Consider the following 16436-nt stretch of genomic DNA (forward strand, 5'->3'; position numbering starts at 1 on the left):
AACCCCGAAAACATCAGTGAGCCACCACCATGCTTCACACTGGGGATGGTATACTTTGCACTATAGGCCTTGTTGACCCCTCTCCAAACATACGCTTATGGTTGTGACCATAAAGCTCTATTTTGGTCTTGTCACTCCAAATTATAGTGTGCCAGAAGCTGTGAGACATGTCAAGGTGTTGGGCATATTGTAACTGGGCTTTTTTGTGGTATTAGCGCAGTAAAGACTTATTTCTGGTAACTCGACAATGCAGCTCATTTTTGTATCATCATATTGTGCTCCTTCAAACAACCACACTGTCTTTTTCCAGAGCAGCCTGTATTTCTCCTGAGGTTACCTGTGGATTTTTCTTTGTATCTCGAACAATTTTTATGTCAACTGTGGCTGAAATCTATTTGCATCTACATGACCTTGGCTTGGCATCAAGAGATCCCCGAATTTTCCACTTCCTAATAAGTGATTGAACCGTATTGACTGGAGTTTTCTAGGCTTTGGATATCTTTTTATATACTTTTCCATCTATATAAAGTTCCATTACCTTGTTGCGCAGGTCTTTTGACAGTTTTTTTTCTGCTCCCCATGGATCAGTATCTAGCCTTCTAAGTGCAGCCACGTGTGAGCTAAAAAAACCTCATTGACTATTTATACACAGACACTAATTGCAATTTAAAAAGCCACCGGTGTGGAAAATTAACCTTTAAGCACTTTGCCATTTTAATCCGTGTGTATCATCTTGTGTGTTTGTAACAGGGCCAAACATTCAAGGGTATGTAAACTTTTAAACAGGGCCATTTGGGTGATTTCTTTTATCATTATGATTTAAAAAGGAGCCAAACAACTATGTGATAATACATGGCTTCATATGATCACTATCCTTCTATAAAAATATATTTTTTTTTTTGCATGATCAGTCATATTTTCAAAATCAATGCAAAAATGACAATATTTCTGCCAAGGTATGCAATGAGATATTTAGTGATATGAAAGCGGATATGATCCACTCTGTACAAAATATATACCAGGAGACTCATTCTATAAAAACCGTTAAGATAACATTTCCCATTGAGATTGTTATGACAATAGATGAGAGGAACTGGAAGGCTGCATAATAAAGGTTACCATTATAAAAGTGTGCGAAGAATTACAGTCGCTTCTATGAGGTGCTATAACATCTGGGATGTGGAATGGTCATCTTGTTAAGCATTCTGGTTATAATACTTGCAATTTAACACTCTATTTGCTGCTGTTAATCCATGACATAGGCTCGCAAATGTTGCTTATATAACGTTTAACAAGAAGATATAGGAAAATATTGCTAACCAGGTAAAAACAAAAATGTATTAACATACATTGTATAGTCAAAATATTAGGGGACACATTAGTCACACTTAGTCGTAAGAAGGTAATAATAAAATATATACATGCATCTATTTTGAAAATAGCTCAACATAAACATTTGTTTACAATTCGTGTGACAATCATGGATCAATATCTTATCTGTTCAGTTTTGCAACAGAAATATACATTTAAGATACACACTTATTAAAGGGACACTATAGTCACCTGAACAACTTTAGCTTAATGAAGCAGTTTTGGTGTATAGAACATGCCCCTGCAGCCTCACTGCTCAATCATCTGCCATTTAGGAGTTAAATCCCTTTGTTTATGAATCCTAGTCAAACCTCCCTGCATGTGACTTGCACAGCCTTCCATAAACACTTCCTGTAAAGAGAGCCCTATTTAGGCTTTCTTTATTGCAAGTTCTGTTTAATCAAGATTTTCTTATCCCCTGCTATGTTAATAGCTTGCTAGACCCTGCAAGAGCCTCCTGTATGTGATTAAAGTTCAATTTAGAGATTGAGATACAATTATTTAAGGTAAATTACATCTGTTTGAAGGGGAAACCAGGTTTTTTTTTCATGCAGGCTCTGTCAATCATAGCCAGGGGAGGTGTGGCTAGGGCTGAAACAAAGTGATTTAACTCCTAAATGACAGTGAATTCAGCAGTGAAATTGCAGGGGAATGATCTATAGACGAAAACTGCTTTATTTAGATAAAGTAATTTAGATGACTATAGTGTTCATTTAAGTTAAAATAACTACACATTAAGCAAGAAAAAAGCAAAACGTAATATTAAACTGTTTACAGGACTCACTTTTTTAAGTTGCGCTACAAAATTTGGGGGGATTGGTGCTCCACATTCAGATATTAACCAGACACAGAACTGTCTCTCTGCCTTCTGTGTAGCTGTGCATTACAGAAAGAAAAAAAAGTCTCAAGAATGATTACAGGGCAAACACTTTTTTTTCCAGTGTGCAAGATCCAGTTAATTTTCTTGACCTAAGTCACATGTATTGATCATCAAAAACTAAAGCTTTGCAAAATACAAATCATAACATGGCAGTTGCTTCATGCTGTCATAATTATTTATCACGAATCTATCAATATTACTTCAAGTGTCAATTATCAGTTGACACAGTTAGCTGTCAAGTGCTCATCCTATATGTGTATCATTTGAAGTATTGTAAGTAAGTAAAACTTAAATTGAAAACTATGTATCAATGAATGGAGAGGTGCATACACACAACTGCTGATATGGTCTCATCTCTCATATAATTTCTAACTCGTAAATTAAAGAAAATATCTAACAAACAAAAAACTTACAACATTTAAAATTGCTGTTTTACAACAAAATTATTTTATTCTATTATATATATTAGTACAACAAAGACAATATATCGATAGGATACTCTGATGTGATGTGTTTCTGTAAGAGAAATGGATAAAATGTTTTAACTAGCATGAAATAAGACAAAGTAGGGAGAATTAAATGAGTGTATGCAGTCTTTGTGTTTCTGCTCTGTGAATAACCAATAAAAGTGTAGTAACTCTGCCTGTTACAAAATGCCTCTGCCTCTTACTCAGCTGCTTAATTAGTATTGCTTCCAGATGCTATTTTAACCAACAGACCACAGATTCATTTTTCTAGATATTTCTGGTGTGAGAAGTGGGATTGAATATGTCTAATAATTCTTTTGATTCTTACTTTACATGTGTAGGCCAGGTTAACACATGACACATAACATTAAATGATCACTCCAGACCCCAAAACAACTTTAGCTTGCTGAAAGGCTTTATGTGTGAAGAGTGTCCTCTTTTTTCATTTTGCAAAAAGTGCAGATTTCAATAGAAATTGGCACTTTTATAAATTAACCTGGTTAAACCCCCTGGCTTTCAAGCAGACAACAGATAATGTTACTTTTTGGTTTTGTTAGCTCAATGCAGCTGACCTCAAGAGGCAGCAATTGCCCAGAGCACCTGACTTACAAAGCTTTCTCTTTGGGCTGCATTGGAAAGTCTGTGATTGGACAGCCACAGAAAGTGTGGGCGGGGTTAGAAGGGGAGAGATTGCAAAAGCAGCAGACAAGACAACTGCAGGTTTTGCAAGCTGATTTTAGATATACATCCAATAAAAAAGTTGTAATTAAATGTTTTCATTAGGGCTATATTTACTTAACATTGCTTTTTAAAATATATATATATTTTTGTATTTGGGCAATGGAGTGTCTCTTTAGTTATTATTTTCCTTGGATCAAGTAACAGGTAGAAATACTAAACTTTAATACCCACAAGGCCCAACTGAATACATGGCAAGTAATGGAAGTTGGTGAGGATCTAAGTGATGTTACTGTGCACTTACTGATAGCTAGGTAGTGATCTATACACTGATATGTTTTAATGCAGTCTGGCTATTCACTTTTATCATTTCATTTAAATAATTTTATTTCCAAGTAGTTGTGTCAGTCATACATTTATATATTTTATAATTAAACAGTGGTGATCACTACCACATTGGCTCTTTTGGTACCATACTTAGATACTGAAATGTGAATTTAAGCCTTTCGGGAGCTAGTTTGACACTAATGTATGTTTAACACATATATAACATATAACATATTTGTAACATATATAACATATCCAGTAATCATTTGTGCTTGATTTTCAATGATTTTCTACCTTGCATTTTCATGGCATATGTCAGACTCCTGTAGAGATTTTTTAAAACAGTCTTCGGTGTCAGATGCAGGTTTTCAATTAATAGCCATCCATTTTGATTCATCGCATCACTTAAAGCTGCTTTCACCTCCTCTGCGTTGTCTGTTTTCATACTCACTGTAAACAAGGGAATGTCTTTTTCCTATAGGCAGGGGAAGGAGAAAGAATTAGTTTACAGCAAAATACAAAATAACACAAAATACATTTAGAACATTGTATACATATAAAACATTGCCATTAAAAGGGGAGTATTTAATGTTGCTGGGGGGAAAAAAAGGTGACATTATTAAATAATAATAATTAAATAATGTTCATAAGGTCACAGTACTATTTAGGCACTGTTAAAATGCTTTTCAAAAGGACATGGCTAAGGTACGGCTAGAGTTGGATATCATTTAAGGATAATTTAAGGATCTTTTTACATTTGGAAGGGTCTGCGGTTTCAAAAAAGTGGATTTTAGAATTAGATTGTAGGTTGACTTAGGGTTGTTTAGGGTTTGGGGGATTTAGGTGATATCTGCCTTCAAGGCACTGTGAACTGTGTGTGAACCCATTGAACGGCGCTATATAAATAATAAAATAATAATAACTGGAACTCCAATGATTTTCAGTTAAGCTCCTATTGTGTCTGTTTATATATATATATAGTATATATTTATAACCATTTGCAGTGAACTTGCTACACAATATATTTCTTTCTAGATTAATTTCTTTGCTACAACATGCAGAGTATATGCTTTATATTCTGTGTACAATTTTATTTTTAATTTTTTTCATTATATTTTCTTACTTTAGTATGCTGAGCTTCTGTGAATGCATACATTGTTTTGTGTACCAGCTTGTATGTGATCACTTTACCTTTACTTTTTTTTTTGCCTACTGAGTTTAACCAGCAGTAAAATTCTATTGAACTTACGTAATTATTGTTCTCTGTTATGCATGTCATTTTAATTGTTTTAATCATATTTACTGATTTTGAAACATTCGTTATATAATCATTGAATTTCTTTTATCAGATTGTATTTAATTCAGGTACTCGACGAGTTTAGGAACTTGTGTAGGCATTATATTACTGTAGATGTACATAGTTACATAGTTAAATAGCTGAAAAGAGACTTGCGTCCATCAAGTTCAGCCTTCCTCACATTTGTTTTTTGCTGTTGATCCAAAAGAAGGCAAAAAAAAACAGTTTGAAACACTTCCAATTTTGCAACAAGCTAGGAAAAAAATTCCTTCTTGACCCCAGAATGGCAGTCAGATTTATCCTTGGATCAAGCACTTATTACCCTTCATTGAAAAATTATATCCTTGAATATTCTGTTTTTGCAATTATGCATCTAGTACCGTGTTTCCACGAAAATACACCCTACCCCGAAAATAAGCCCTAGCTGAATTTTCGGGGTGGGCTGCAATATAAGCCCTACCCCGAAAATAAGACCTGGGCATTGCACCTTTGCGGCCCGGCGGGACTTCCTTCTTCTATGAGGAGGAGGGGGAGGAGCATTGCGGGCCGCGGCATCAAGCAACGTGATGACGACGCGTGCAGCACCGTCAGTCTGCCTTCACGGTTCTTTAGCGGAAGGATCCATTTCCGGGCGGTGAGGCACCCAGTGGTCAGACTCGGCTGGCAAGGAAGGCATCTTTGAAATGTGAGTAGATATTTTATGTCTGGGACTGAATTAATTAAAGGGGGCGGTGAATTAATTAGAGGGGGTGGTGAATTAATTAAAGGGGGGGTGAATTAATTAAAGGGGGCGTTGAATTAATTAAAGGGGAGGTGAATTAATTAAAGGGGGGGCTGGATTAATTAGAGGGGGTGGATTTATTAAAGGGGGGGTGGATTTATTAAAGGGGGTGGATTAATTAAAGGGGTGGTGGATTAATTAGAGGGGGGTGGATTAATTAGAGGGGGTGGATTAATTAGAGGGGGTGGATTTATTAGAGGGGGGTGGATTTATTAAAGGGGGTGGATTAATTAGAGGGGTGGATTAATTAGAGGGGGGTGGATTAATTAGAGGGGGGTGGATTTATTAAAGGAGGGGTTGATTAATTAGAGGGGGTGGATTTATTAAAGGAGGGGTGGATTAATTAGAGGGGGTGGATTTATTAAAGGGGGGTGGATTAATTAGAAGGGGTGGATTGATTAAAGGGGGGGTTCAATGTACATACCGGTACTGTAAATAAATAAGCCCTACCCTGAAAATAAGCCCTAGTGTGTTTTTTGTGACTAAAATTAATATAAGACCCGGTCTTATTTTCGGAGAAACACGGTAGCTGTTTGAACATCTGTATGGACTCTGATAAAACCACTTCTTCAGGCAGAGAATTCCACAGTCTTATTGTTCTTACATTAAAAAAACTTTCCTTTGACTTAGACGAAATCTTATTTCTTCCAGTCTAAACGCATGACCTCGTGTCCTATGTAAAGTCCGGTTTGTGAAAAGATTTCCACACAATGGTTTGTATTGGCCCTGAATATATTTGTATAATGTTATCATATCCCCTCTCAGGCGACGTTTTTCTAAACTAAATAGTTTTACATTTGTTAACCTTTCTTCATAGCTGATATGTTCCATTCCTTTTATTAATTTTGTAGCCCGCCTCTGTACTTTTTCTAGTGCCATAATATACTTCTTTAGAACAGGTGCCCAAAATTGCACAGCATATTCAATATGTGGTCTTACCAGTGATTTATAAAGAGGCAAAATGATATTCTCGTCCCGAGAATGAATGCCCTTTTTCATGCATGACAGTACCTTACATTTATTTAATATATTTCAATGAAGTTGAATAAACATGATCACAATGAAATAATTCATTTTTTATCCTATTTCTTAAAAATATTGAGGATGAAGCTTAGTGTTTACTCCTTATTTAATTTGGAATGGATTACATTTTCTGTACCAAATTAGGGGATGGGGAAGGTTCATGCAAACAAAATGAAATCCTCGCTAAAAAAGTTCAGTCGAGTGGTAATTCACTAATGCTTCTTGGAGATTTTTCCATAAAACTAACTATTCTTAGTAAAGATGTGAAATTTCCTGTACGAAAAATATAAATCTTCTTTAGTGCTTAGTACACATGTGCACTTTATTAGTATTTACTTGTATAGCAAGTGTATTACTGTCATCCTTCCAATCAATTACTTTTAAATTAGAATAAAATACTGAAAGTATTACAGTCCTGTAGGCAGGGCCGGACTGGCCCACCGGGATACCGGGAAATTTCCCGGTGGGCCGCGGCACCTGGGGGGCTGGAGAGGGAGCCCTGCTCCCTGTATTTTAATAATATCGCGGCCACCGGCCGCATGTCGGTGCCGCCGGGTGGCCGGTCCGGCGGCACAGTCTGAGGTGATTACTCACCTTGCAGCCGGCGGCCCCATCTCCTGTGCTGACAGCTATGCTGCTGTCAGTATCAGTGAGTGTGCCGGGCGGCCGCCTAAGCGATCCGGCGGCACACTCACTGATACTGACAGCAGCATAGCTGTCAGCACAGGAGGACTGAGGGAGGGGGCGGAGCTAACTACCAAGCTCCCTCGCGGTTCCCATGATTCCTAGCATCTACACATCATAGAGTAGGGATTACTCTATGATGTGTAGATGCTGGGAATTATGGGAACCGGGAGGGAGCATGGTAGTTAGCTCCGCCCCCTCCCTCAGTCCTCCTGTTGCAGCAGGTACAGAGAAGAATAGGGGAAGGGGAAGGGGACAAATAGAGGGGAAGGGGGGACAAATAGAGGGGAAGGGGGGACAAAAAGAGGGGAAGGGGGACAAATAGAGGGTAAGGGGGGATAAATAGAGGGGTAATAGAAACACAGGGGAAGGGGTGACACAGAGACTGAGGGGTAATAGAGAGACAGGGAATGGGGGGGCAAAGAGAGGGGTAATAGAGAGACACCAGGGAAGGGGGGGGACAAAGAGACAGAGGGGTAATAGAGAGACAGGGGATGGGGGAACAAAGAGACAGAGGGGTAATAGAGAGACACCTGGGAAGGGGGGGACAAAGAGACAGATGGGTAATAGAGAGACACCAGGGAAGGGGGGGGACAAAGAGACAGATGGGTAATAGAGAGACAGGGGATGGGGGGATAAAGAGAGGGGTAATAGAGAGACACCAGGGAAGGGGGGGGGGGGCAAAGAGACAGAGGGGTAATTGAGAGACAGGGGATGGGGGGCAAAGAGATGGGGTAATAAAGAGACACCAGGGAAGGGGGGACAAAGAGACAGATAGGTAATAGAGAGACAGGGGATGGGGGGATAAAGAGAGGGGTAATAGAGAGACACCAGGGAAGGGGGGGGGGGGCAAAGAGACAGAGGGGTAATAGAGAGACAGGGAATGGGGGGACAAAGAGACAGAGGGGTAATAGAGAGACACCAGGGAAGGGGGGGACAAAGAGACAGATGGGTAATAGAGAGACATGGGATGGGGGGATAAAGAGAGGGGTAATAGAGAGACACCAGGGAAGGGGGGGGGGCAAAGAGACAGAGGGGTAATTGAGAGACAGGGGATGGGGGGCAAAGAGATGGGGTAATAAAGAGACACCAGGGAAGGGGGGGACAAAGAGACAGATGGGTAATAGAGAGACAGGTAATGGGGTGGACAAAGAGAGGGGTAATAGAGAGACACCAGGGAAGGGGGGGACAAAGAGACAGAGGGCTAATAGAGAGACACGGGATGGGGGGGGGTAAAGAGAGGGGTAATAGAGAGACACCAGGGAAGGGGGGGGACAAAGAGACAGAGGGGTAATTGAGAGACAGTGGATGGGGGCAAAGAGATGGGGTAATAAAGAGACACCAGGAAAGGGGGGGGGCAAAGAGACAGAGGGGTAATTGAGAGACAGGGGATGGGGGCAAAGATATGGGGTAATAAAGAGACACCAGGGAAGGGGGGGCAAAGAGACAGAGGGGTAATAGAGAGACAGGTAATGGGGTGGACAAAGAGAGGGGTAATAGAGAGACACCAGGGAAGGGGGGGACAAAGAGACAGAGGGCTAATAGAGAGATACTGGATGGGGGGATAAAGAGAGGGGTAATAGAGAGACACCAGGGAAGGGGGGGAGACAAAGAGACAGAGGGGTAATAGAGAGACATAGGGGTTGGGGGGACAAAGAGATGGGTAATAGAGAGACACAGGAGAAGGGGGGGACACAGAGACAGGTGGGGTAATAGAGAGACACCAGGGAAGGGGGACAAAGAGACAGAGGGGTAATAGAGAGACACAGGGGATGGGGGTACAAAGAGAGAGGGGTAAGAGAGAGACACAGGGAGGAGATGGGGAAGAGAGACTCAGGGAGGAGAGGGGGAAGAGAGACAGGGAGGAGAGGGGAGAAAGAGACACAGAAGGTTTGTTGGCTGGGACTAAGAACAACGCAAAAGGGGCTAGGGAAAGAGAAATACAGAGGCTGGAGAAGGGTAAAAAGAAACACACAGGGACTGGGATGAAGTAAAAGAAGTGAAAAAAATGAGACAATTGGAGACAAGATACACTAAACGAGGTAAAAGTAATAGACGTAAATTGATGTGATCCTGATAGTAATACACACATATTATATATATATTATATATATATATATATATATATTGATGTGTGTATTAGTAACATATAATTATGCCTATAATATTTACACATATAGTAATATACATTTATATATGCATAATACACACATAAATGTCATTAATATATATATATATATATATATATATATATATATATATATATATATATATATATATATATATATAATGAACACGTATTGGCCCAGTCTTGTTGCTAGTTGCATACTCATGCACCATAACATATTTAAAGTATAGAGCGCACCCATAGAACTTCAAAATAAACAAGCTAACTTAATTTTTGTTTAGTTGTGCAATTGCAGACATTCAGCATTTCAGTATCATTACTAAAATGTCCTTAATAGGCCAAAGTAGTTGTACTGAAACATTGATTACATGCAAATGTACGTCTACTTAAAATAAAGGCACTCTTTTGTTTATTTTGAAGTCCTATATGCGTTCTTTCGTTAGAGTAAGAGTTTTCAATTTCAAGTTATTTTTTCACCCTCTATATCAGCACACTATGCTGGCGCGACGCATTATTGGGCTGGTATAGAATTTTTTTCCAGGGCTGCTTTTAGTTTCCAGTCCGGCCCTGCCTGTAGGACATATGGAAAATACATCATGAGGGTAGATAATATATAATTACATAAGAGATATATAATAGAATATGAGATCCCTATTTAGGGATCTCTAAAGGCATTCCTTCCTATCTAGCAGTTCAGAGGAAGGTGTAACTACTTCCCACTCCATATTCTTACTATTTTTACTGCTAGAGATTAGCTTCCATATCTTACCTTTGCTAAAAAAAAAAAGAATACAGTGAGATTGAGAATATTAGAGGCAGTCTAGTACATGATAGACAATACAGCAGTTGATCCTCATTTTCACAGCTGTTTCTATATCTGTTTATTCCAAATGTATGCTTTTTATTATACGTACTGCATACTCTACAATAATCTATTTTACAAGCTAAATCATGATGCTTGAAAATTATATTACTTCATGACTACTTTTATAATTTTAGCACATTTTACTTTATTTTACCCAAGAGACTGCTGCTCAGTAACACACATCTATAGAGTCTATGGCATCCTAAATAAATACTAAACTTGTTCACAGGTAAAAAATTTGGCCAAACTAACTTTCATCCACTAAAGTGGCACTGTCACATTGCTGAATTTGCAAAGACTCTCGACAGTGACATCACCTCTGGGGGTCAGGTGGCCAGGCAAGCAGGTAAATCCCTTAAGAGATACTATAATGTCAGGAATACTCTGCCTCCCCCTTCTCTTGCATCCACTCCCCCTCCCCCTTCCCCTCCCCCGGTTAAATAAAGTGTTAAAAACCCTTTATTTACTTACCTGATCCAAACCACTGTGCGCTAGGTCGAAGCTCCTTCTCCTCCATTCCGCAACAAGCAGGTTCTAAAGCACATGCGTGGCAAATGCCGTGCACACATTAGACCTTCCCATAGGAAAGCATTAAAATAATGCTTTTCTATGGGAAAAAATCTGCCGCTGGATGTCCTATTGCAAAGCGTGAACATTAAACATTGCAGTTTCTCTGGAATGTTCCCCATTGCAGCACTAAGGGCAATGAGGACACTGTACCCAGACCACTTCAATGAGCTGAAGTGGTCTGGGTGCCTACAATGTCCCTTTAACTGAACCATCTTTCTCACTCTGCTTCTCTCTTGCATGCACAAGAGCACATTGAGGTCAGTGAAATTCCAACACAGTCAAAACTAGTATTTAATAGAGATGCTATCTATTCAATCTATTCTATTATTTTGTGCAATAAATTTGGATTGCTATTTTGATTCAGATGAATCAAATTACAAAATCTCAAGCTTGTCTTGATTTAGATTTTTCAGCTGTTTAGTAGCTAGCTTACTAATTTGATACCTTTATGTGGGACTGCCATAGTTAAGGATAACAAATTAGGGAGCTGCTTAGTAGGCCTGATTGGTAACTGGCCATATGTATTTGAAATTAATTTAATTCACAATTGAATCATCAAATCAATGAATGGAAGAATTGCGTTCATTGTGCAATTCAGGACTTGTTTGATTCAGGTGATTTGGCAATTTCATCTGACTATAAATACATAAGTTTAATAAATACTAATTATAAACTATTCCTGAAATCGACTTAATTAGTAAAGTGTCTTCTTACCTTTGCCACTCTAGAGATGGCCATTTGTGGTTTGTGGCTTGCAATTGCACTGCTATAAGAAGATTTGTCATTGCTTGCAGAAGGAAGTATAACAAGTACTCCAAGTATATTTTCATCCAGCCCTAAAAACAAAAATATATATGAAAAAAAAAAAAGACTTCTTACATGCTATAAAAGGCACCCTGGCACATAGAACGGAAAATAAATTTATAATATCTTACATTTCTAAATCCATAAATACTATCATAACTGTTAGGGCTCCCAAAGGTTTGGCAAGCAGCCTTTTACTGTGCCTCCAGAAAGAGGTTTTCAAACCACCTGTATTGCTCAAAATTGTATATTGTCACTAGGAACACAGTAATCAGCAACCTAAGTGCCAGTGGAGTCTAATTTCTTGTTTTACCTGACATATGTTATACAATACTTGAAAGAACCATGGCCAATTATATATAAACTAACTATAGATTTATATAGTGCACAAACAGAACAAGACCTGCTTTTATGCAATGTGGGTTATTTAATATTGCCTTTAATATGGAATTCATGCTTACTAGAGCAGTTCTAATTTAGTTGTTCTAGAATTGCACAGATTACCGTTTTGCTTTGATTTAGTACGTCAGCAGTCATAATTTACATGTATATTTTGTTTTATGTTTGATTGTTAGAAGTAATAATGTACTAGACTGAAAAAAACAGATCATTTAAAGGTACACTCCGCTGCCCAAGTGAACAAAAAAAGGAATCAAGTGAATTATAAATCAGTATAAAACCAAGACGGCTGCAGTTACCTGAATATACATACATTATAGGGTGCTGCTGGGGCCAGTTCATACAACATACAAGATCCATCGCACTCACTCTTTAACTAGGGAGCAAGTTGCAAGATCACCAAATGTTATTTTAAAAACACCAATGCAAAAAAAAAAAAAATAGGAGTTTAGTTACAGGTCTCCTGACCGCTGCTCGCACGCATACGGCCAACACGCTTGCAGGACTTCTCGCGGGCGGCTCCCTTTTTATGGAATAGCCTGCCTATTGCCATCAGACTCTTCCCTAGTCTTCAATCATTTAGTAAGTATCTTAAATCTCTTTAGGAAAGCTTAGGGCCTCCCAAAGTCTCCTGTCTTTTGCTCTCCCCTAAAGGGTATCACTCTACTCTCTCTTCTAGCTCTGCTTTACTCCCACCTTATTTGATTGATATTTCCTGTCCTATTGTGTTTTACACCCCACCTCCTATAGACTGTAAGCTCGTTTGAGCAGGGTCCTCTTCAACCTATCGTTCCTGTAAGTTTTCTTGTAATTTTCCTATTTATAGTCAAATCCCCCCTCTCATAATATTGTAAAGCACTACGTAATCTGTTGGCGCTAAATAAATGGCGATAATAATAATAATTTATATATTTGTATGCTTTGTAGATGTTTTGCAATAACCAATTTGTTCAGAGTATTCAGTAGAAATTTGCTAATTGCTAAATATCTGAATCCTATGTTTTACATAGGATTCACATATGGGAATTACTCATTTTGAAGAAGACAACAGATGGAACTGAATAGAATGTGCTCATTTAACTGAGTTGACCAAATTTTAACCAGATTTGCTTTTAGTAAATATGAGAATTGCAAATCCGTTTGAAATATTGTTGCTTTAAACAGATATTGTCCATATGGGGACTTGAGTTATTAAGGGTGTACTTTATCAACACTTGACATTATGTTGCCATCTGATATGCATAATTTATTTATCAATATACAATGTGTGCATTATGTAATGTCACTAGATATCACAGCTATTAAAAGGAAAATATGCATACATTTATCTGAACTGATCATTAGTAAGACTTTTAGTCGTTCTTAGTGTAAGGAAGATCTATACTTACTTGCTAGATTCTCTACACCTGGTAGGAGATCTTCAAAGTCAAGGTCTCTTGATACTCTAGCAACATAGTGAGACACGTCATCAGGAAATCGACTTGGACAGATAGCACGGAACAGCAGTAACTGGTGAAAGTCATTATGCACTCCACATTCAGGAAGGTGAGCAATGCTACCTTTACCGACTTCTTCTTCATTGCAAGTACCATATTTGAATGAAAAAAAAAAATTAATAAAGGTATAAATTTACCGTAATTAAATGACAAAACAAATCCGTCAAGAAATCATTTTCATACTGAGGTAAAATACACATACACAACCTGGCGCATGTTTAATAATCACATACACAACTGTTTAACCCCTTAAGGACCAAACTTCGGGAATAAAAGGGAATCATGACATGTCACACATGACATGTGTCCTTAAGGGGTTAAGGCACTACTCAAGATATGTCCTGTTATCCCAACTAACGAAAATTGTACTTTTATAAATTAACCTTGTTACACCCCCTTGGGTGTCAGACAACCTGTTACTTCCTGTTTGCTAAGCTTAATGTAGCTTAAAGGACCACTATAGGCACCCAGACCACTTCAGCTTAATGAAGTGGTCTGGGTGCTAGGTCCAGCTAGGATTAACCCTTCCTGCTGTAAACATAGCAGTTTCAGAGAAACTGCTATGTTTACCATTGGGTTAATCCAGCCTCTAGTGGCTGTCTCATTGACAGCCGCTAGAGGGCTTTCGCGCTTCTCACTGTGATTTTCACAGTGAGAAGACGCCAGCGTCCATAGGAAAGCATTGATAATGCTTTCCTATGAACTGGCTGAATGCGCGCGCGGCTCTTGCCACGCATGCGCATTCTGCCAGTGACGGAAGAAGAGGGAGGAGAGGAGGAGGAGAGCTCCCCACCCGGTGCTGGAGAAAGAGGTAAGTTTAACCCCTTCCTCTCCCTAGAGCCCGGCGGAAGTGGGACCCTGAGGGTGGGGGCACCGTCAGGGCACTATAGTGCCAGGAAAACAAGTATGTTTTCCTGGCACTATAGTGGTCCTCTAACTCAAGAAGCAGGCAATTGCCAGGAATACCTGCCTTGCAAAAACGTCAGACTGAACTGCATTGAGAAGTCAATGGTCAGCCACAGAAACAAGGGGGCTGTTTTTTGTTTTTTTAGATATGGGCTGTTTTTAGATATACCCCCAAATAAAAAAATGCATAGTTAAATGCACACGTTTTCATTATGTGTTTAAACAGTTATATTTATTTATGTGACAGTGGAGAGGCCCTTTAACTGAGCAGATGCATGAGAAGACATTTTTTATATCTATAATTTTTAACAAACAGATGAACAGGTTAATGCAATACAATAAAACATTTAGTTGTAAATTAGCAGCTCATTGCAAAGTCAGCCCACGGAAACATTGATTGGAAAACTGAAAAAGAGGCAGTGCCATCTCTGGTTATTTGCATATTTTACCCTTGGGATGTGCAGATGTTTTATGGCTGTACATGTGTGATTTTACTGAAATTATTGTGCACATTTTAGCTACACAGCAATTTTAATGACACTTAACAAATGGCCATTATCTAAAAAAAAAAAAAATTATTGTAAAAGACAAATTACATAGTAAATATGTGTTCTTATTTTGCACTGATTTGGATGGCTTGATCTTAGGACAGCATTATGTGTATTCCAAGCGTTTTTAATTTAATGGGTCTTTACAACTTGCCCTGAGAAGCAATTCCAGATATTGATTTCCTTATTTCAGTAGTAACAGCAATAATAGTAATATGTCTCTCATTTTACATTCATATTTTTCAACGTTATTGAATCCGTCATCATATTCAAGGTTTTTTTTTCCCTCTAAATAATTCATGTCCTGGACACACTATTCTGATTGATACCTCACAATTAATCAATAAATTCACACAATATTTCTTTTTTTTATGCAATTTAGTAGCGTACTGGTCTTTGCTTCAACATATGTTACAATGTGTGCTAATCATCTTCTAAAATATCATTCATTTCTGTTTCATTTAAAGTGTCATTGAGTCTTTAATCTGTTTTTTGGGATTTTTCAGTTGAAAATTCATAATTTTACATTTAGTTGCATTTAACTTCAGTCCACAAATACTAGCACATACCCTGGCATTTTTTTAGAGCATGTGACTGAGCAATCCATGGCCAGATTCACTAACACCTACTAAATACAGCTACCATCCTTTAAAGGTGCGAAATGTGTTCAGCAGATCAGGCGCCTGATTCATCTCTCCCTCCCAACACTATGCACTAGTAGCATTATTGCTGCTTATACGCAATTATCCACATATTTTGTCTGCATGTTAACATGGATATTTAATAAAGAGAATAATAATTTTGGATAACTCTTTGGAATTATTTCACTTGATGGAGTGCCATATATTGGTACAAATGAAGGAAATGGACAAGTACTTAATTAATCGTTGAGAAAGAGCTTAAGGAAGAATCAGGAAGAAAAACTGAAACAAGTTTTCCTCTATTGAAATATCCAAACTGTGCATGGGCACATACAACATTTCTCTATGAGATGTATGTTTTATGCTCAACTGCTCTATATTTTTTTTTTTACTTCCATTCGCTGCAGCCCTGTAGAAAAGCTTAAATAGTGTTTACTGGGAAGAAGTCACTTCTCTGGAAAGTACTGTTCCTGTTAATCTATGTGCCCTGTAGCAACTCAATACTGCAAATGTACAGCTTTGATATATCTTTTTACCTGCACCCACCAGGGCAGTTGGGCGATCCAACAAT

At 38.4% G+C, this 16436-nt stretch overlaps 1 protein-coding gene across 1 annotated transcript in view; it reads right to left on the reverse strand.

Moving 5' to 3' along the window:
- LOC134567660 (uncharacterized) overlaps positions 1–16436 on the reverse strand; it is a 484351-nt gene that overhangs the window by 114222 nt on the left and 353693 nt on the right. Inside the window, exons 86-89 of the mRNA XM_063426051.1 lie at positions 13663–13848; positions 11786–11907; positions 4018–4198; positions 2156–2247 (exon numbers count right to left, since the gene is read on the reverse strand). Coding sequence (XP_063282121.1) covers positions 2156–2247; positions 4018–4198; positions 11786–11907; positions 13663–13848 — 581 coding nt within the window. The remainder of the gene's footprint in view (positions 1–2155; positions 2248–4017; positions 4199–11785; positions 11908–13662; positions 13849–16436) is intronic.

Source organism: Pelobates fuscus, chromosome 1 (assembly GCF_036172605.1).
Source record: "Pelobates fuscus isolate aPelFus1 chromosome 1, aPelFus1.pri, whole genome shotgun sequence".
Taxonomy (NCBI): domain Eukaryota; kingdom Metazoa; phylum Chordata; class Amphibia; order Anura; family Pelobatidae; genus Pelobates; species Pelobates fuscus.